The 22146-nt window shown below is 38.2% G+C and overlaps 2 protein-coding genes across 7 annotated transcripts; both read left to right on the top strand.

Annotated features, from left to right (window-relative positions):
* The first annotated feature begins 3368 nt into the window (after positions 1-3368).
* LOC135606235 (protein MEI2-like 4) lies at positions 3369-16011 on the top strand. Of its 6 annotated transcripts, XM_065097185.1 has the most exons (16): positions 3370-3859; positions 4082-4429; positions 5015-5090; positions 5298-5392; positions 5637-5978; positions 6193-6617; positions 6729-6887; positions 9994-10110; positions 10233-10381; positions 12156-12247; positions 12363-12794; positions 13011-13662; positions 13763-13847; positions 13934-14002; positions 14314-14493; positions 15451-16011. In XM_065097185.1, the coding sequence occupies exons 5-16, from the start codon at positions 5651-5653 to the stop codon at positions 15604-15606; spliced, it is 2844 nt and encodes a 947-aa protein (XP_064953257.1). In that variant the 5' UTR covers positions 3370-3859; positions 4082-4429; positions 5015-5090; positions 5298-5392; positions 5637-5650; the 3' UTR covers positions 15607-16011. The 6 variants fall into 6 exon arrangements, with proteins under 6 accessions (XP_064953262.1, XP_064953257.1, XP_064953260.1 ...); XM_065097188.1 differs by lacking the exon at positions 5015-5090; XM_065097187.1 differs by lacking the exon at positions 5298-5392.
* A 2775-nt stretch (positions 16012-18786) lies between these two features.
* LOC135606234 (ethylene-responsive transcription factor ERF113-like) lies at positions 18787-20204 on the top strand. The gene is made up of 2 exons (XM_065097183.1): positions 18787-19482; positions 19570-20204. The coding sequence occupies exons 1-2, from the start codon at positions 19338-19340 to the stop codon at positions 20064-20066; spliced, it is 642 nt and encodes a 213-aa protein (XP_064953255.1). The 5' UTR covers positions 18787-19337; the 3' UTR covers positions 20067-20204.
* Positions 20205-22146: the final 1942 nt, after the last annotated feature.

Raw genomic sequence — 22146 nt, 5'->3', positions numbered from 1 at the left:
CCTCTTAACCTATCTCTCAACCAATACTTGCTTAAAAAACTGGCACACAGACAGATACCTACACTGTACCTACTTAATTTATGTGCAACTCCTAAAGTTAGCCACTCAACTCATTCTATTATCTTTAGATTGGAATTGTCTTGATGATATAAAACTAGAGAACAAAATAATGGACAATGTAGCTGCTGGTGGTCTTGTGAGGGACCAGCAGCATAATTTTCAGGACCTACAGGAAACTGTTCAGGTCACAGTCCACCAGTCCATCTGCACCATAGTAAAACAGTGCTGATGGTAATTGCAACACAAGGAAGTGAAATTAACCCTTGAGTGATTGAAGTTTCTGCAGGAATCATATGAGTCTCAGCATCTGACATTTACTGACAGAGTGTATATAGACACCAGTTCAATTTTTATCTCCTCCAGCAGAATCAGGGACTCCACTGTAAGTTGTGATCAGTAAACAAACAATTAGCTTTTGTACATATATTCTATGTGAAATTTGATTCAGATATTGGTATCTACCTCATTGTCAGAACAATGGCAGTGGATTTTATTTCCTTGTGGTCTACTGAAACAGCAGTGATGGTATTGGATTGAATGATTCACTGGAAAAAGCTGAGACTGCAGAAAAAGCGAGAGTGATAGCTGATCAGAAAAGCTTTTCATGTATCTGTCAGTGATATATACATCTAGATATATGCTTTTCATCTTCTTGCTTTGACAGGAAAAGAACCACTTGCACTAAGAATCTTATGGGAGATAGATGAACAAGGGATCCCTGACTTATTGGAGAATAGCTGTTAGAGATTGATCCCATAGAACAAATTTCTTCCCATAAACAAAAATAAAGGAAGATAAATACAGCCAACAACACATTTGAACAAGCCCAGTTTAAACTGTTTTCTGCAAAGAAAGAACATGTCCATGATCTTGATCATGATCTGCTCTGAATTATGATTAGTGAACAACATTACAAACAAAAAAAAAGATAGAAAAAAGAGACATTTTTCTACCTGAGAGTAGAGAAAGAAAATTAAGATTAAGGAGAAACTCATAACTTTAATGCTGTGACATGCAGATATTCCGAAAGCTATTGTTAAATCCATATTGACTTCTCATCAAATGCTCCCTTCACTGAGCAAACAAATCGAATGCATCTACCAAATTCAAGCACCTAATAAACAATCAGTTACCAAAAAAATAAAGTTCCTGACAACCCTTCTTTTTAGGAACACAACCAAATCTTGATCTATCTATCTTGAGCTGAGAAAAGAAGAGTCTCAAATGATTGATGTGCAATATCATGTTAGGAAATAGTCACCTTAGCAAATCTTGTGGTTGATGTATTGCTCCTCAAATAACTCTTCCTTGGTGGAAGGAGGGATGATCTTAGTTTTGTCACTCTCCACCATCTTAATTATGATAAAATTCCATGTGGAAATTGGACCCACTTGAAAGATAAAATTACAAATGGGAGGATCAGAGTGGACCCACCTACAAAATAGTTGCCCAAAACTTTTCTTGTTCCCTACATTTATCTTGTCCTCATCATGAGATAGCACTGAGTAGCTTTCAAAGCTCATCTTCTTCAGCATATCCATAAGATCAGGGACATCATCAGTGTATTTGTGACTCAGCTCAGCTTCTCCTTGGCTCCATGATCAAACAACTTTAGTATAGATCTAAAAGCTAGCTTTGTCCTCTTGAGATGTTTGGGATTTATAGCTTCACATGACAAGATTGTGCTTGATGTTACAATGATACATTTTGAGATGATAGGAATTAGAGAATTAAGACGTTTGTAAGTTACAACTTTCCACCATTGCATTTGGAGTGCCATGAATTCCCAAACACCTCCAAATTTGTTGAAAGCTTAGTTGTGTACATGATGCACAATTGTAACTAAAAGTGTCAATCATATCTTACTCATCTGAGTTGCAAAGAAATAACCTCATTACTTAAAGTTTATACATTAATTAATTCATTAAAAAAATAAAATCAATTGATTTGCTTTTGGATTTATCATAGACTATCATCAAGGTCATATGATAGGTTGAGATCCCTAAATGACCTATGCTACTTGGCAACTATGATTATTAACAACATTGTGCATGTTGGAACTTAGTGAGGTGACTTAATTTTATATAACCTTGAATAGGGGGGGGGGGGGGATAAGAATTTCTTTTCAATCATATTCTCATTAAAATAATTCACACCCTTAACACCACATGCAATTAACTATTTGTTTTACTTTTACTCACTACATGTTCTCATTTAGAGGAAATGAATGCACTTTTTTTTTTTTTCCATTACCATATATATATATATATATATATAAAGTAAAATAAAAGTAAAATCATGAGGTTTTGAGTACCAAATAAAAATGAAACTTTTTTTTTTTTTGGAATGATGCTATTCAATTACCATTTCACTGTAACTCATTGCAATGATTACATGCAATAACTCAACCAATGCCAATTAAACTTCCAACCTAACCTATGAGAGACAAAACATAGTGCTGCTTCTCATCAAGCAAGCAATTTAAGGCATCCCGGATCCAGTGTGCGCCGCTACACCACCGTAAGATAGGATGAAGATTGATGTGGACCCTCCGATCCCGACCCGACGGTCACGGTCAGGGCACTCGGGCCTTTTGGGATGTGCCTCGTCCCTACACCATCCCATCTGCCGGCCGCAACGCACCTGTCGCCTCCGTGTGCCGCACGCACACGCTACCTTCTCGTGATCCACCGTTCCGTCTCCCACAGCCAAAAAGTTCGAACTCAACGTGACGTGTCGTGAATGGTAACGATGTGGGACCCATTGATGTACGCTATTCGAGAACGGACGGTTTAGCTGGTGCATGTTCTAAGGCTTGCTGCATTTATTGAGTGCGTTAACCAATTAGAAGTCTGTTGGCGCATCAATACGTTTCGAGAGAGCCGATCACTAGCTGTTGCTGCGGAGACAGGATACGGTCTCTTCAAGCCCACAGAAATGTGCCACGTAGGAAGATAGTGTGGCGAGTGGGACCCGTAAAAGGGACGTCTCTTTCACGGATTGACTTAAATACCCTTGATAATTTCTTTAAGGCGAACGTTAGAGAGCGGTGTCGATAGGGGGGGGGGGGGGGGGGGGGTAAAAGGGTAACTTTAAAGCATTAGTGGTTCGAGCTGGCGGCCTTTCCGGGCGCCGGATATGTCGATCCGATCCGACCCGTGACCGAGTGCGACGCCGTCACGACGATAACGGCGCGCCGTCGCCATCTCCGTCTCCTCTGTTTCATTGCCGCCGTTTACCCCTTAATCTCCGTCTCTCTGTCTCTCTCTCCAAGGCCTTAAATACCGAGAATTATTCCTCTCTCTCTCTCTCAATTATCCTAACTCTTCTGCTCGCATCCCCTCGCCGGCCGGAGTGAACAGCAGATCGCCATAGATTCCGGCGTCCGACCGCCGGAATCCGCGAGAGATACCGGCGGCCGAACGCCATCCGAGGCGTACGCTTAGAATCATTCGAATTCGGGCCAAGAAAGGGACAAGAAGCGAGAGGGAGGGTATAATATTTTATTCGGTTGCGGCGGGCGGGCGGGGCGTGGCGGTCTTGCTTGCATTGGAGGGGAAAAGGAGAGAGAGAGAGAGAGGAGGGGGAGAGGTAGACGCTCGCGCACGGCACGGATGCCGAGGTGAACCCTTGTGGGATTCCCCCTGGCTGCCACCTCCTTGTCTTATGGCGTAATCTATTCCCCTCTCTCTCCCCTGCCCCCTGTGGATCGCTTTTATATAAATTCTTCTCCGCTCCACCACCCTTGCCCCGTGCCGTCTGCGGCGATTCTTGGTGAGCGGTGGAAGCGGGCGATCCGGTGAGAGGGACCTCCTTCTATCTTGTGCTTTCCTTTATTTTCTGGATTTGTTTGATCTGCTTCGAATTGGTGTCGAGAGCTCAAATCTTGAGGCCGGAAATGCAATTGCTAGAATACTTTAGTTGTTGGATTTAGCTGTTTCCCTAGTTTCTCTTCGCCCCATTAGTTGTTGGCATTCGGTTGCTGCGACGATTTAACGCGACCTTTTTTGTGGAACTTTAGGTTTCAGCGCCAAAAGGGTTTTCACTTTAATTTAAATATCGAGCACGTCGACAATTGCTTGAGGCGAAGAAAGGAGCAATTTGAGCTGCAACTTAATTTCTTTATTTGTTTCCTTTTTGTATCATTAGAGATCAACCATTTCTCCGGGGAATTCAAGCAGACCATGGGGGAAGAAGGAATGGCCATGTGAGGAAGGTCTGGGGTTCTAAATATGAATTTTGGTCGTGTCTTTGATTTTGGAGCTGCAGATATCCTACTAAAATGATGAAACAAGGGCTGCAAGCTCCATTCAATCTGCACACCGAGGCATCTCCATTTTTATCCGAGGAGCTGCACTTTGTTACTGAGGTAACAGTTGCCTTTAATATTTCTTCTTTTCCTGAGAATTACAGAGAATGATGAGCCCCTCCTAATAACTACCCTGGTCATGTAATTGGGTACCACCTCCACAACTAATCAAATCTAGAACGTCTCAAAAATGAAAAGGATATCCAACCACTAGGTCGAGGCCTCCTTGGTAATAATTGCCTAACTACAGGCTTTAATTGATTCTCTTGCGCAGATTAAGAAATTCACCTAGATCCAAGAGCACTAACACGCCTGAATTTATTATGAAATAATTCTTATGCTGTTTATATTTTTTCTTTTGTTGTTTAATTCATGGAATCATTTCTATTGGTGAATTTTCTGAAAAGCAATGTTTGTGGGGCACCACGACTTCACATCAAAAACTTTTTCTGTTTTTTTCTTTTTACTCCTTTCTGTTATCTAGTTTGCAAGAACTTCCTCAGTGAAATGAATTAGATGTTTGCAGAGACAAGTTGGATTTCAGAAGCCTTACTTTGTTTATGATCATAGTGGTGAACAGTATTACATTACTGAGTTGGGTCTCTTTTTTAATGTGAACTGCATGTTTTCCCTTTTTTTTTTCAGATTGGAGAAACTTTGGTTTTCATCTGATAGTCATCTAGGGAGCTCCAAATATTGCTTGTATCTTCTTAATTATCAGGTGAAATGGGGCTGGAGCATTTAGTCTGTCATGTTAGTTTATTTTGTGCTTTACCAACTTACAGTTTTTTGAAACTTTTTCCACTCATACTTAACTTTTAAGATATTTTTTCTAAAATAAAAGATTTTAGAGGTCATTCTGCCTATCTATGTTCATTTTAGGATGCTTCTGTTTTTTTTATTGTTTTTCTTTTCTTGGCACTTCCAGTATTTCCTGGGAGCAATCCATTTCCAACATTTAGCATGGACATTTGGGGGATCTCCATTTATCTGAGCTTTTAGAGGGTCCAAGTTGATTATACTGTAAGCCAAGCCATCACTCTTAGTATATTTGCTATATCATTCAGATTGGATAAAGAGCATTTTATCATGGGTGTGTGCATATAATTTCTCAACTTTGAGTCGCAATCTAATTAATCCTGGGTGTATTGTCTGTATCTTAATAATTTTTTAAAAAAATGTTATTTCTCTTAATCTGGCAATTTATTTGTTTCCGCTTTTGATCTAGAGCACAACTGTATTATGTATTCCAATTCATGATCTGCAGAGGGAAGGCAAATAATGGCAGGGAGCAAGTCTGTGTCATCTATACTTGATGAGCTTCATAAGATTGGATTAAGCCCTGTGGAAAGCTTAGAGTTTTCGGAGTCTTATGTTCTTAAGGACAAGAAGACTAAATCAAGTTTTGACCATCATATACTGGAGCCACAGAGGATGACCAGCATATCTACTATTTCAAGAGTTGCTGATCATGTTTCTGAATCCCAATCTGATCCATTGGCTCTACAATCTTCTTTGTTCAGTGAAGGGAACATAATGGATCTTAGTGGGTCACATTTCGAGAATGGACTTTTCTCTAGTTCTTTATCAGATATATTCAACAATAAATGTGTGTTTTCCTCCTTCCCTTTTTTATACTTTGGTACTATTTTAAATAATGCTGCTATGAGATGCCTAAGTTCTTCTGAGGCAATTGTTGTTTTCTGTTTAATATATGTTTTTGGAGTGAAGTTTTAGGCATTTCTTGTTGAATATAGCTTCGTCACAGGTTATATTAATGTTTTTGGATTGATTATGTTTAATTTCATTAACTTTCGTGGCAGTGAAATTGTCATCAAATGTTGTTCAGTCTGTTCATTCAGTTAACTCGAACTTTGGTGAAGAAGTGTTTTTTGAATCAATGGAGGACATCGAAGCTCAAACTATTGGGAACCTCCTTCCTGATGATGACGAATTGCTATCTGGTGTTACTTACGATAAGGGATATACTGGTAAACCCAATGATGAGACTGATGTTGATGATGACATATTTTACAGTGGTGGTGGTATGGAACTAGAAACTGATGATAAAATAAATGAGAATAAAACATATGAATTTGCTGGTGGAGGAGCTTCTAATTATCAACAAGGCAAACTAAATGGCCCATTTGCCAGTGAACACCCATATGGTGAACATCCCTCTAGAACTCTTTTTGTTAGAAATATCAATAGCAATGTCGAGGATGGTGAACTAAGAGCTCTTTTTGAGGTGCTATTTTTGTTCCACTTGATCTTCTTACTTGGTCATTCTTAGAGTGAATGGTTTCAGTAATGTCCATAGATTTCTTAATTTCTGATTTCTTTCTCCTGCTTTCTTCAGCAATATGGGGACATACGGACACTCTATACCGCTTGCAAGCATCGTGGTTTTGTTATGATATCCTACTATGATATAAGGGCAGCACTAAATGCAATCCAAGCACTCCAAAACAAGCCGTTGAGGTGTTGGAAATTGGATATCCACTTCTCTATTCCAAAGGTAGCAACTTCTTTCCTTGTTTCTTGACTGGTGTAATGCCATTGCAGCTCAATAAAAGGTTCTAGAAGTAATCTGCTCCTTTGTTCCAGCCATTTTAGAAATTTTTATTTCTTCTCCTGATTTTTTTTTAAAATAAGTTCTCTTGAAATTTAATTTAAAGTGATTAACACAGATATATTGAGAACCTTAATTTTTTTAATGGCATTAGTACCACAAGGAGATGTGACATGATTTGCATAATTGTCCAACAGGGTTTGTATAATGTGTCACCTCTTCTACAAAAGAATTCTCCAATAAATCGTGGAAAATAGAAATGGGTCTTTACAAATGTCTTTGATACCTCTATTGTGAAAGATTGGTGTATGCTGCAAAATGAGCTTTTGAACTGAGATTTGAACCAGTATATACATAGCGCCAATGAATTCTTTGCATCATACAAGGATACAATGCCATGGATATAAAATGAAAGTTTAGCTTAAGAGTAACCAATTGATGTACCTTTACGAACTGCAAATATTTTAGATGTATCTGAACTTGAGGATGCACAGGATTTGGTTTTATCTGAATCGTTACGAAATTTTCAAACTGAACTAAAATTTGTTTGGTTTTCAGTATTTGGAACTGAATTTAACTGAATCTTACGTTAAAACTGAATTGAATTTATTTAGTTTGGTATAGTTTTTTATTCACTTTGTAAGATAAAGATGCTGTATCAAATTCACGATGATAATATGTTATTTCTTTATTTACACATGTTTCAGTTAAATACTATAATAAACCATTTTTATGACTATAAAATATATTATTTCTTTATTTACAAGATGTATTATTATATAGTATTTGGTTATGTTCATTTTTTTGCAATTTTTGAATGGAAAATTGAATCGAATGGAGAGTTGTTTGGTATCCAACATTTCAAACCAGCCTGAAACTACATAAAATATAAATAAAAATATCAAATAGTAACAAATATGCTAGTGTGAATCATTTTCTCTGTTGGACCTCTTCATTTAACACAAGATAATGAGTTGAAGACAAGAAATGTGTTATATAGTTTAAATATTCTTCCTCAATAGGTTGATGATATGGTGGTGTGACTTGGCCTATTAGCCTATCTAGTCAACATAGTGAAGCACTGAAGAATGGGGCCTCTTGATCGGTCTTAGCCTGTTGAACCCTAAAATGATATGCTCATTCAATTGTCCACATTGCTTGTGTATTTTATACATTAAAGTTGGGCATATCATCTTCACTCTGGAAGCCTATCAAGATGCAACTGTAGAGTGAGAATCCATCCATTTTGTGGGCCGAATACCACTATTGTATTATAAATTTTCGTTTGGTGTTTTCACTTGCAGATGTTGGAGAAATGGCTGAAACATGTTTTTTTTTTTTGTCATATTTTCCTTTTTGATCTTCTTCCATCTCTCATATTATTAGCCATAGTTTTGGCACTTCGTTACAACAACACTTTATTGGTCTATGATTTGTCCATGTTCAGAATTTAACTGTTTGCTATATATCCCAAATAATTGCACAAAATGAAAAAAGTTCATACACGTCAGATATTCTTTGCTGACTGACCAACAGTTCAGACACGTCAGGATATAACACCAGCAATGCATCCTTAAATTCGTATAAATTCTTTTTCTGCTTTTCCCACTAGATTCTACCACAAGGTCAAGTGATAGGCTGAATTCAGTCACAGTTCAGATGATATGTAAACTTTTCAGTAGATAATGTTAAGTTGTTTAACCATGATCCAGATATTTTAGACAAACCAGAAATTTAGTTTTCAGTGAGGGGATCTTTATTTTCTGATTTATCCGAAATAACCAAATAGGAAAAGTGATTCAGGTATTCCAGTTGTCCTATGAAAATTTGCTTTTTTTCAACATATTGGATATGAAAACAGAAATTTGATCTTTGCTGATGCTATCATGTGAATTAGTAGCATAAAGCTTGTCAAATTATATTTTGTCATCATGCAATAGCTATGTACTGTCAACTGGCAAATGTGAAAAACCTGAAAATGGTTGTTTACTAGTTGTAATTGGTGCCTCCCGCTGATGTCTGGATCATTTGGCAGATGATTCTGCCTTAAACTATCAAGTTATCTATTGATAAGATAGTGCAGTCTCCAAATTCCATTAGACCAGGAAAATGTGTACATTCTTGACTTTCTCACATTCTTTAGAGTTTAGAGTTAACCTCATTCTTCCTGCTTACAGACATCAGTTGAATTGACATTTTTTTGGCCAAGTTTTTGTATTCTTGCATATGATTTTCGAAGTAGCTAAAAGCATAGTGTTAAGTTGTTGAGAATGACCAGCTATTGTCTACTTCATGAAATTTCGTAGTATCTTTTTTTCAAGGAACTTGGTGGGTTTCATGAAGTAATGTCTATTTCATGAAATTTCGTATCTTGCTTGTCCATGCCATCTCTTTTATAATGATCATCTGGGTCTCCCACCAATGTCATATTATTGGCTTGACCTATAAATTACTTGAATCTTTTGAAGGAAGGGTAGGTTGCTTTGGAGTTCTAGGGGACATTGACTTATCTGCAACAAGGAACTTTTCAATCATTTGGTTGTGAATTCTGGTGGTTATCCAACTTTCTTTCTAATGCTAGGAGTCTCATACTTTGATGTCTACATTGTTTTCTTTAAAACATTTTATTCTGTGTAACCATTAACCTGCAACCAGTGACCTAGCTGATAAGATAACCCATAGGACAACTAGACTGATAAATGGTGCCATGTGGAAGCAATATTGTTCCTAACAGATTCTTCTTTGGGGGTGAAGAAGAGACTTATTGTTGTAAATGATACTGACTTCTTCACCTTCATCCTGGAAAAATGGAGATAAGCCTAATCTTATCATGATGGTCTCTTTCACCCTGGCATCATCTCATTGTCAATCCACTTGCTAAGAATGTTAGTATATTTACTTACTCATTTACACTGATTATATATTCTTGTCATGCATGTAAATTCTTCTACTGTACCATCTTTGTGTATCGAACATGTCTTTTCCTGTGATGTATGTGTCGATGCCTCCAGATTACAAATATTTTGTAATGACATGCACTTGAAATTATTAGGACAACCCTTCTGAGAAGGATGTAAATCAGGGTATGCTTTTGGTATTCAACCTGGATTCCTCTGTTACAAATGATGATCTCCATCAGATATTTGGAATTTATGGTGAAATCAAAGAGGTAATGTACTTTTTCTGCTTCAATATTGTATAGCTTGTTATACTAAAACTTGAGTTTAAGTTTTTTTATATTATGATAATAAAGTCAATATTGTCTTTAATTCCTAAATTTGACCTTGATAGATATGCAGCACTCAACATAAGTGTCATCACAAATCCATAGAATTTTATGATGTTAGAGCTGCTGAAGCTGCTCTTCATGCCTTAGACGGGAGTGATATTGCTGGCAGGAAAATTAGGCTTGAGCTTAGCCACCTTGGAGGTGCAAGATGGTGGGTATTATCTAAGCAAACTCAGTTTTGTTCCCATATTCATAATGTCCTGTAGCAGCTTTGTCTCTGTATATATCTATTTAGTTGGTGATTTTTTGGGAAATGATATGGAAAGTTAAGTGGATTTTTGGTTGTTCATTATTCTTTATTTAATTTAATGCTATCTTTTAATCTGTCTTGTGGTGTTCTATCATTCTTATTTATGTTACAAAAATAGCTGGTCAAATTGATTATTTAGCTATATTCTTATCTTGTGAGTTTTGAAGTAGTCACTGTTCTGGATTTCATTTACAATTTTGTGTCAGCTACTCAGCTTTAATTTTTTAGTTCCAAGTATGATAAATCAATTTGAAGTGTTGGAAGCTTGGTACATAGTATTGTTATTTCATTTTCATGTCTTAGTATGTATAATTGTACACATTTAAAATGCATCAAAATTTTGAACAGGCACTCCATTTCTTCATTCTTTTATTTTCCCATTAACTAATTTCTAGGATTCAGCTGAGCTTTCATAATGGAGGGTCATTCATGAACTAATTTAATGAATAATAATCTTGTTGGCTCTTTTGAATTTTGTTTTTTATTACAACCACCCTTAATATTTATAGAGCTCCTGCCATACCTATTCATATTAATATAGCCTCTCTCAGTACTCAGTTGAGTGAGTTTTTGTTGAGCAGAAAGTTTTCTCACGATAATGGATGGTTCAATAGTCATGATGCCTTGTTGGATCTATGTTCAAAAATTGTACTGTAGTGAACCTGAAATTCAACAACTGGCATGTTCAGTTTTGGGCCATGCTTGTCTTTTGTGTTAATAATACAATTGGATAGACAATAACCACAAAGACTGAAAAACTCATCATATGGGATCGTTTTTCAGCATTAACTTTCTTATCTAGGATCTTGTGCTCTGTTATCTGAGTAATAGAACTTATAGAAGTTGATATAGTCAGGTATACTGTGCATTTCTACTATCAATGGGTCATCTATATTCTTATTTACTATTGGCAGATATGAAAATGAGATCTTGTATGGTTGCACTGCATCTCAGATGCAAGTGTTTGTCTATTGGTGATGGTTGAAAAATATTTTTGACAACAGAGTGAACTAGGAACTGAGATTGAAATGGCATGGTAGTATTTTAGAACATGTCTTGATGCTCCATGTATCATATTGTTTGGTAGAACATATATCATTAGTACAACATATATCTTTAGTACAACATATATCATTAGCAAAATATTATGGTTTTGTTTTGCATAACAATAGAATCTAGTTCACTTTTCTTATCCTTTTTATTCAGTATTAAGCAGATTATATTTTCTTTCTAGACAAAGCTTCTGTTGGTTCTTCTTTTGAGCAGACAGTCTTCAGATCAATATCTTCATATGGTATTTTACTAATTTGTATACAACATTTAGCCTATCCAACCGTAGGCTGGTAACTGAAAATTTGGTCCTATTGGTTCGGGTTGGAAGTAGTGTTGTGATGTTTGAGAAAAGCCCCTTGCTTACTGCTTCCTTTTTTTAATTTACACGAAAATAAGTTCAATAATTGAGGAAAGGATATTTTCTGGTACTATGATATTGAAATGTCGCTAGCAGTCTACATTGCATGCCATGCAGGCATGCACAGTACTATTATATTATCAGTTTTAGGTGTTTCATCTGGAATTACACTTACTCTCATAACTATTAACTTTTAAATACCACCAATGTTTAATTTTTGCATTTTGACTATCATATATAGTGACGCATTTCCTTTACCAACAGCTTCACGCAACAGTTATCTCCAGAGCTGAAGCAGGAAGAATTACATGGATGCTGGCAGGAAAGTCCAAATAACTATCTCCCTGGGTGCTTTGGTATGATTATTTGGGCTTTGATTTTCAAATGATACGTGACTAAATGTGTTATGTCGCTTCTCATGTCAGGTTATGTTTCTGACCTACATAATTTACCTAAATGTCAAATTTTCAGGACCATCCTCGCTTGGAGTAAACACATCCAAAGGTCTTGAAAATGGAGCTATCCAAGGTCTAAAATCTGCGGTTCGAGCACCATTCAACCCAGTTATAGAGGCCACATTCCATGGAATCTCATCTAGCATGTCTCAGAATTTACCTTCCCCTATAAGAGTTGCATCAGTTGGTAACAGTCAAGCTGCCCATTCTGACATCACGCATTCACTGGGCCAGATGAATTTTGAATTTCAAGATATGCTTGGTTTTCATCCTCGCTCCCTTCCAGATTATCACGATGAAGTAAATAATGACATTCCTTACCACTCAAGTACTATGTCAGCCGTGGGTACCGGTGTCATATCCAGACCTGTTGAAGGAATTGATAAGAGACATCTACAAAAAGTAGGATCTGTTAGCTTCAATGGGCATGCTACTGATCACAATGAAGGTATGGACAATGAACCATTATTTTCATTTTCTGCACTTTTTATTTGGTTAGAATAACTTCTCGTTACCAATGTTGCATCTGTTTATGATCAATTTTGAGTGCTAATTTTGTTGGCTTTTGGTGAGTCATTTATCATTATAAAAAAGATAGGTTTTCAAGATCTCTTTCCCTTTATTGCTTTCTTGATTATTGCCTAATGTATATTATTACTTGCAGCATTTTGTTCCGCAAATAGAAGCTGCTCTCTTCAGGGACATCAATATGTATGGAATAATACAAATGTGTTCCACCATAAAACCCCTAACCCCATGTCATGGTCAAATCCACCATCATTTATAAACAACATTCCTACTAATCCATCTCAGATCCATGGAATTCCTAGAGGACAATCTCATATGGTAAACACGGTTGTTCCTTTACACCATCATGTTGGTTCGGCACCTGCTGTCAATCCATCACTTTGGGGCAGGAGACATACCTATGGTGGGGATTCCATTGAACGGCCTGCTTTTCATCCTGGATCTCACGGAAGCATGGGGCTTTCTGCAGCTTCTCAGTTGCATTGGCTAGAACTTACTTCTCATAACATATTTTCTCGTGTTGGTGGAAACTGTATGGACCCTTCTGTTTCTCTTGCACATGTCGGTATTCTTTCACCTCAACAAAGGGGTCAGATTTACCATGGAAGGAATCCAATCTTCCCCATGCCTGGTTCATTTGATGGTCCTACTGAGCGGATCAGGAGCCGAAGAAATGACACAAATGCTACTCAGAGTGATAATAAGAAGCAGTATGAACTCGATATTGAACGTATTATACGTGGTGAAGACTCTCGAACGACACTTATGATAAAGAACATTCCCAATAAGTATTCTGAATTCTTATTTTCACTCCTTTTTGGCTATATGGATGTAAGTTATCTGCTTGTTATTCATTCCCATTAAACTGTTTTATCCTGGTCTATATAGATACACCTCTAAGATGCTGTTGGCTGCTATTGATGAAAATCATCGAGGAACTTATGACTTCATCTATTTGCCAATTGATTTTAAGGTAACTGCAGTAACTTGGTATTGATGGGCATACCTGCATCCATTATTGATTTACTCATTGGGTATGTGTGGTTCTCTACTTTCCAGAACAAATGCAACGTTGGCTATGCGTTTATAAACATGGTCAATACTCAGCATATCATTCCATTTTACCAGGTTTGGTACTTTATGAATCTTAAGCCTTTGAATAGTTAGGTTGAATGCTTTGTCTCTGGTGCTATCCACCAAATAGTAGTATCCTTTGTTGATCTTGACATCTTTAACATTATGTTTTACTTTCATATTAATAGTGTTCTTTCTTTCTTCAGTTTTTAGCATGTTGTGACTATTACTGCTATTTAGATTGTAAACTGAAAAAAAGCATTTAGATGATTATGTGATGTCTCTTGCTTCCTTGTATCCGCATTGTGTTTGGTTATGTTGCACAATTGAAGGTATGAAATGCTAAAACATTGTATCCTATGCAGTCATTTAATGGTAAGAAATGGGAGAAGTTTAACAGTGAAAAAGTAGCATCACTTGCATATGCCAGAATCCAAGGGAAAGCAGCTCTGATTGCTCATTTCCAGAACTCAAGTCTGATGAATGAAGATAAACGCTGTCGTCCTATCCTCTTCCATACAGATGGTCCTAATGCCGGGGATCAGGTATGAAGCATCATTTTTCATTTTTCATGGTTCGGATTTCTTTCTTGCGTTATGCTCTTGGTTGTTAGTGGTTTATCCTGCAATGTACATTATTGTGTTCTGTCGAAAAAATTTAGCATCATTAACGGAATCTGGTCGATAATAGTCTCCTCTATTGCTGTGTTCTTTGTCTGTATCAGAATTGACGTACTTTATCTTTCATACTACTTAATGGTTTTTGAGTAGTGGCGGACCCAAGATTTTGCCTTTTTTTGGAAATTTTGGGGGGAGTGGACAATAACATTTATATGAACACTGTTAAGTTTATGTTTCAATAATTGTCTGAAACCTTCTTGCTTGTTGGTATTTGCATAAATAATTTTGGTAAATGAAATTTCTGAAAATATAAAAGACTATGTTAATAATTATTCATAAAGGGGGAAGTTTTCAACAAGAAACGATGAGAAACAATTAAAATTTCCAGAAAACACAAGAAAAACATATGCCATGATGTTATATGATATTACTCATCTTTAATCGTGAGAACTTATTATGGTATTTATTTAAGTTTTATTTTGAAGTTTAAGCATGACATACCTAATACAGCTACCTACTCTGAAATTAGAGTTGTTGGACTATTAGATACATCCTAATAATGTTGTAACCTTCTAATTTGTTAAGAAGGTACGTTTCTTCCTACCAATCTAATTGAGCAAGTGCCAAAAACGCATGAACTTGTATGAGAAATTTTCTTAATAATTTGAGAAAGCCTCTGTTGAATTATTTGCAAAAATTTTGATGCCTTTATATTGTAATGGTCTGATATGCTGGCAAGCGGCAACATTTTCAAATAAACTCAGGCAGCAAACATTCTAACAAATCAATTTGTTTACCAGCACAAAAAGGAAATATGAACAGATATTTAATAATGGCAGTTCCTTGGAATTCTCATTATCATTATTCTTTTGGCTTGTACAGGAACCCTTTCCTGTGGGCACTAATATGAAGTCAAGGTCAGGCAGATGGAGGACGGACAGTAGTGAAGAGAACCATCAGGGAGATAAGTCCACCTCTGCAAATGGAGAAGCCTCTTGTGATGCAGCGGTTTCCCCTTCAGGTCCACAAAAGATTTGAGTGAGAACAATGCCACCTATTGGAGGGGCATTGACTTTGAGGCCATATCCATAGTCTGGTGATCACATATGCAATATGCTGTGTTATGGTTGCAGTTGGATGGTATTTGAAGTGCATTACCAAAGTTCTTGGACTATTTCATCAGGATTTCATCAAAATTACTGAGTCAAAATGGGAAAGGTGCTGGGAGAGCCCCAAGATTTTGGATATACACAGAGTAAAAAGAACAATGTACAGATATTTCAGTAGAGGAAAATAGGTTTTTTCTCGCGGTTTTGACATATCCTCTCCGTATTCTTTCTCCTTTTCTAAGTCACCCATTGGTGTATTTGTTTCTTCGAGTTCTTCGAATTTGTTACATCGTCACACATATTTATATCAATACTTATCGTGCTTTTTCTTTTCTATCTCTTTGTGGATGTACACACGTTTCTATATTTGTGTTTTCTCGAGTACGATCATGATTGCAAACATAAGATAAAGGGGATTCATATTTGATAATATGGGAAAGGGATTCGGATATTGGCCACCGGCATGGTTGGTTTTCGTGAATATATAAAAATTCGATCATGATTTTTGAATAAGACATGTTAATATTTTTAATCCTTTATTTTTGTTCAAGTGGTCAGAATCAGACAATATTAGCAAAAGGCTGATACCTCGTGAAGATTCAAAGGATGCTGTCGGGACACATCAGTTATCCCTTTCTTGATTCTCGAGTGTCAAGAAGTCATCTCCTCGGGTTGACAATAGGAGGCCTATAAATATTATATTATATGGGAAATGATTCTCGCATGCTAACTTTGCATGCGGGGCAAGTCACAATGGACCAAATCAAAAAGCTTACTTCAAACAACTTTTGGAAGGTCTCAAGTCTCAATCATTTTGAACCTCCCTCATTGAAATGTTGATTGTTGACTTGGAAATGGTCGGTCGGTGGTGGATTCTGATTCTTTTGTTTCTTGTCTTCTGCTCTTCATCCATACTCTCTCTCTCTCTCTCTCTAAAAGGAAAAGTCAAAAATCTAATATCATTGGTGTAGTTTGACATGTACTAGTCAAAAATATCCCATAGGTTGCGTCCGAGATGGATTACTAAATGATAGTAGTACAATGTCAACCAAGCAATCCCTGATTCATTTATTCATACAAATTTTCCCAAGACTTTATTAATGAATCCAACATATAGTCATATTATATATATATATATATATATATATATATATATATATAGTTATTTTTTATTATATCTTAGCTTATATATGGTAAAACATAGCAAATGGGTTGCTCATCTGATAGACAAATCAAGATAAAAATTGGCTCACCCGACTCATTCATGTTTTCAGATGATTGATTATATGATAATTAATTTATTTTGTGATTTAAATTATGATAAGATAGGTTGCAAATGGACAATCTTATCCTTACGTTAAAACTCATCTTTATATTCTATCTACCGTTAACAATCATACAATTCATGAGATCAGCATTCTATAAGCTTGACACCTGCAACCTCAAACCCTTGGCCACTATTACGTGCATGGAGTCGACGCTTGCATGCAACGAACCGATAAGGTTTGACTTGCATTACTTCTTCTCTCCAAAGACATATTTAGCTTGCATAGCTCTTCGTCGTCCTTCGACAACTGTGGTGGGAGTGACACAAGCCACCTGCCATGGCTACCGCAAGGTGGGAGTAGGAATGTCAGAATTCAATGGATGGTGGCCTACCAGTTAGGAAGACGGTGCCAATCCACTGAAGCGGGGTCAGAAGTCAAGGGCACCACAGTGGCTGCAGTCTTGAAGCACAGAGACGGGTTTGACGAAGAACAACGCAGCATGAGGTGGATATACTACGATGCAGGAGGCAAGCTGGTCTCCTTTCTTCGTCTTTCACCTACTTGGACTCACGATAGATCGTTGCACAACACATCTTGGAATATGGCAGAGATCAAGAAAACGCTGATTTCAAGAGGTCATCTGAACAAAATGTTGCCTTCAACTTTAAGCATTTTTTGAGAGAGAGAGAGAGAGAGAGAGTCCAATGACACCTAACAATGATTAAGATGCTGAAACATACATGATGAAGACAGAGATGGGCTAGCGTGTTGCATGTGGTTTGATGCCAAAAATTTCTCACATTGTGCATAATGCATGTTGCATGTTGTTTGATGCCATAATTTTGGAGGACCATTGAGTTATTCAAGTCATTAAATGAAGCTTGACACTTGGTCGACCATGGCGATGGTAGGTGTTGTGTTGCTTTTAGGTATCATATTAGCAATAGTATTTCGCTTCTTTACTGACCACGAAACAAAAGACTAATTCCTGTTATCAACAATCATACTCTTGTTGACGATTGTGTTCCAAACAACTCATAATTGACCAAAGATTCAAGATATGAAGCTAAAGAGATGGATCAATGGTCAAGTCTTACCATATCAAAAGCCAACTAGTTTGGCACACAAAGGCATAATAAGCAGCACGTCACCCATGGGCTATACTCTTTCTGGTTCCAATGGGTTACTCCAAAACTACCCTAGTGTTTGGCCATACATCATAGTTAAAGATCAAGGAAGATAAAAGGTTTTCATGCAGTCATTATAGCTTGAAGAAATATGTGTTGGGAGCAGAATGGAGAAGGCAAAGGAAGGAAGACATATGAAAGCCAAAGACTCCAGAAGAACAAACCCAAATCAATCTAGAGTTTCATGATACAATTAATTAGGTACGGTAAGAGAGGCCAATCTAATTGTGGTTAGAAACAAGGTTTAAGTATATAAATATATCATCTATGCATGTTTTTGTCATTTGGTAAAAGCACAAAGCAAATGATGATAAAATATGTTTGATTCATCCCAAAAGGACAGATATCTGTGTCATGTAATTATTGATTTCATTACTTGCATGTACAAACCAAACCAAACAATTCCACACCTTCTGATTCAAGCATTATTATCTCTAGAATCCCTATGATCAAATTCCTTACTGGTCAATGATTACAGCTTATCATCACCTTCTCCCATATGTTCAAGAAGTCATAAATCATATATATATATATATATATATATATATATATATATATATATATGATTTATGACTTCTTGAACATATGGGAGAAGGTGATGATGAATAAAAGTTCTTACTGGAGTGTGTCTCTTATGTTATTGTCATCAGCCTTCATATTGCTTGTAGTTACTACAATGAAGCATGTGTCACATTTTTGGCTTCCCTCCGAGTGTGTGTGTGTCTGGGAAAGTTGATTGACATCAATCAAACATACGCATTCCACATACAAAATTTGGTTGGTCTAATGGTCTAAAAGGGGCGGAGGCATCAAATATGAGTAGGACTTAATGCCGTCACAGCCAATAAAAGCAACCCACCCAACACTACTAACATTGCCTCCTCTCATCACAATCTCTCTCACTCCTTCCACTCTCTTCTGTCCTCCTTTTCCTTCTTCTATCTGTTATCTTCTCCTTCAAGCATATATATACATATATATATCTTCTTCTGCTCATCTATTTCCTTTTCTTGTTATTCTTCCTCATCTTGTCATCTACCAGCAGGAGAGAGAGAGCGAGAGAGAGGATAATAGACTCTTAGAAGGTGGATCGAAGGCATGGGAAGCGGCCTCTTCGTTCTGATGAGGCACCAGAGGAGAAGGAAGAAGAGGGCGGCTTGTCATCCCACTGTATCCCGGCTCGCGTAGACCAAGAAGCGTCGGCCATGGTGTCTGCCCTCACCCACGTGATCAGCTCTGTCTCCCCGGTCGTCGGTGCCGGAGGAGATGAGCTGGTGGCGGAACCGGATGCTAGTTGTGGATCAGGGCCAGGTTCCATGGAGATCGGAACACAGGCTTCCGAAGAGCAAGGTACATGTAGCTTCTGTCTGCGGTCTCTTGTGGTAGCAAGTAATGTGCTCTCTCTCTCTCACACACACACGCATGCAAGATATGTAGGTAGAAGGCACTACAGGGGAGTGAGGCAAAGGCCGTGGGGGAAATGGGCAGCAGAGATCAGAGACCCGAAGAAGGCCGCTCGTGTATGGCTGGGGACCTTCGACAGGGCCGAGGACGCCGCCATGGCCTACGACGAGGCCGCCCTAAGGTTCAAGGGCACTAAAGCCAAGCTCAACTTCCCCGAGAGAGTCCAAGGCCGCACCGACCTCGGCTTCCTGGTGACTCGATCAGCACCCGAACGGCAACCCCAGCCTCCGGCGACTTCATATCCGGACCTGCGTCAGTACGCTCAGCTCCTCCAGAGCGGGGACGCAGACCTGCGCAACGCGGCCCTCGGCCTCTACGCCGGAAGCACCATCACGTCGACGTCCTTGTCTGGCTCTTCGCAAGAGACTCAGGATTTATCTTCTCGATCGCAGTTCACGAGCTCTTCCGCTTCCAGCTCGTGGCCTCAGAGTGGCCAGAAGGAGAAAGATCAGCGGCCACCAGCCATGTAAATGACGGCTTTGAGACGGTGATAAAGAGAGAGAGAGGCAAGTGTGCCGCGTCAAAGATACAAAAGATTGCGATGACTCCTTGTGCTTATCCCGGAAGAGTTCAATTAGAATCATGCATTGTCATGAGCCTTATCCTAAGCCTCTTGTGTTTGCTGTGTCATCCATCCCAAGTGCGCAGCAGCAACATCAATAGGAGGGGAAGCTTCTCCTCAAGATTGACTCTTCAGGCTGCCATTGATTCTGAGTCTACACTATGTTTCAGGATAAATGACAACTTATCCATTCGTATGGGGATACGAAAAATTTTGCTCGCGGCAGAAGTTTACATCTTTTCTATAATAACCATAATTTAGAAAAGCATAATTTATTCTACTTTTATTGTGAATTTAGCATATTTAAAATAAGAAATTAAATCGAAAGAGTCATGCAGCCACATTTGCTTGCAAGTTCTAAGCATGGACGGACGGATCACAACAGAATGCTTATTGCTGCTTCTTTTCTGCTTCATCTCTCAACCGATAGATAGATAGCACTCTTGTTAGATAGTACAGAAGAGGTCGATCTCCTCCTCCTTCTCTTCCTCTCTCTTTGTTCTCTCCTCTTGCTCTTCGTAGAGGAGGAGTAGAGCTACCACGATGGATAGAAGGTGAGAAGAGGAGGGAGTCGTGGGTGGAACTTACGACTTGAGGAAGGTTGGCTTCTTGAGGAGGTAATGATCTTCTTCTCACTTAGGCTGCGATTGAAGGAGTCCTCATGTGATCGATCAGCACTCATTATTGGAGATCCGATGACGAGGTAACTCCTAAGCATGCAAGGAGTTGCGCGTGTCTCCTACCCATGCACCTTTTGTTCTTGGTCGTCCATCTTTGCTAGGCTCGAGACCTACACGGACTAAGACTCGACCAAGTGGTGTGCTGATATTGATCAGTCACCCATTGCTTCGATTTAATGTGATTTGTATGAGCCGCATCTCACTTCAATAGTCGAGATTGGTGTTGATCTCGACTCGGAAAGATTATCCTTAATTAGGTAATTTATGTTCCTTGCTTTGAGATTTCTTTTGTTTTGATTTGTCAATGTGGTGGGTATCATTGCGTCTCATCATGTTCTCTACACGCGTCATTCTAATGAGGTTCTCCTCGAGGGTTTCTTTTCTCTTATTGGGGCTTCAAGTTTACTGTTCTCTTTTGATTTCTTCTCCTCTTTTCTCATGTTGGAGATAGATTTTAGTTCCTTGAATGCTAAAGTAAAAGCCACGACATATGTTAAGTCTATCATCAAACCAATCAAAGCTGTGAGAAACTTTCTTTCATTCTTTTAGAATCGATGCTTTGGGGCTTGACAAAAGTAAACAACATCTCGATCCTATAAGTATGGAATCTCAACGATGACTCTGACGTATGTTAAGCAGAATCACCTCGCATGTTACATCATCGATGAATTCCTTTATGATGATGGTGTATCTTGCATTGTTGGTTGATCTTCATCTTCACATCATCATGAAGTCATCCAAGAGGATACGAGCATAGATGCGATGTCAAAAGTCACGCCAACAACTTCTTGCTTCACTTAAATCTTTATGGTAAAGAGCTCTTATCGAACCTATGAACCGGAGGTCGAACTCGAGTCTATAACCTTTGGTCTAACCATCAGCAATAGATCGTCGTGGTCCGCTAACTTTGATCGTCCATCTTTGTTGAACTATGACTCAGCCTAAGTGATGTGCTGATGTGGGGTTAATATGGATAAATCCCCCAAGAGGTGTGCTAATGTTCAAACGGCTGACATTGAATATGATTGAAATGGTTAAGATTGGCATTGATCTCGACTCGGTAAGATCCTGATCGCAGCCAACGATCAATGCATCTCAGAACAGTAATGCAAGCATGAATGCATGCAATCTCGTCGGAAGACAAGTTAGATCGAGAATAGTGCAAGAAAGAGTTTGGTCGACCAATAAATGTAACTCTCACTTTTAACGTGGGGGAAAGAAGAACACACCCACCGTCTGCAGTCTTCTAATGTTGTGATCAGAAAGCCACGGCTTTCTGGTTGCAGCAATCCAAAAGCGTTCATGAGG

The sequence above is a fragment of the Musa acuminata genome, chromosome BXJ2-2 (assembly GCF_036884655.1).
Source record: "Musa acuminata AAA Group cultivar baxijiao chromosome BXJ2-2, Cavendish_Baxijiao_AAA, whole genome shotgun sequence".
NCBI classification, from domain to species: Eukaryota; Viridiplantae; Streptophyta; class Magnoliopsida; order Zingiberales; family Musaceae; genus Musa; species Musa acuminata.
This window is presented reverse-complemented; position numbering and strand designations above follow the sequence as displayed.

Coding starts and splice junctions, on each gene's coding strand:
- LOC135606235 (XM_065097189.1), top strand. CDS start 5,651: ATGGCAGGGAGCAAGTCTGTGTCATCTATACTTGATGAGCTTCATAAG. Junction 10,382..12,155: donor CACCTTGGAGGTGCAAGATG/GTGGGTATTATC, acceptor CTTTACCAACAG/CTTCACGCAACAGTTATCTC. Junction 12,795..13,010: donor TGCTACTGATCACAATGAAG/GTATGGACAATG, acceptor TATTACTTGCAG/CATTTTGTTCCGCAAATAGA.
- LOC135606234 (XM_065097183.1), top strand. CDS start 19,338: ATGGTGTCTGCCCTCACCCACGTGATCAGCTCTGTCTCCCCGGTCGTC. Junction 19,483..19,569: donor ACAGGCTTCCGAAGAGCAAG/GTACATGTAGCT, acceptor CAAGATATGTAG/GTAGAAGGCACTACAGGGGA.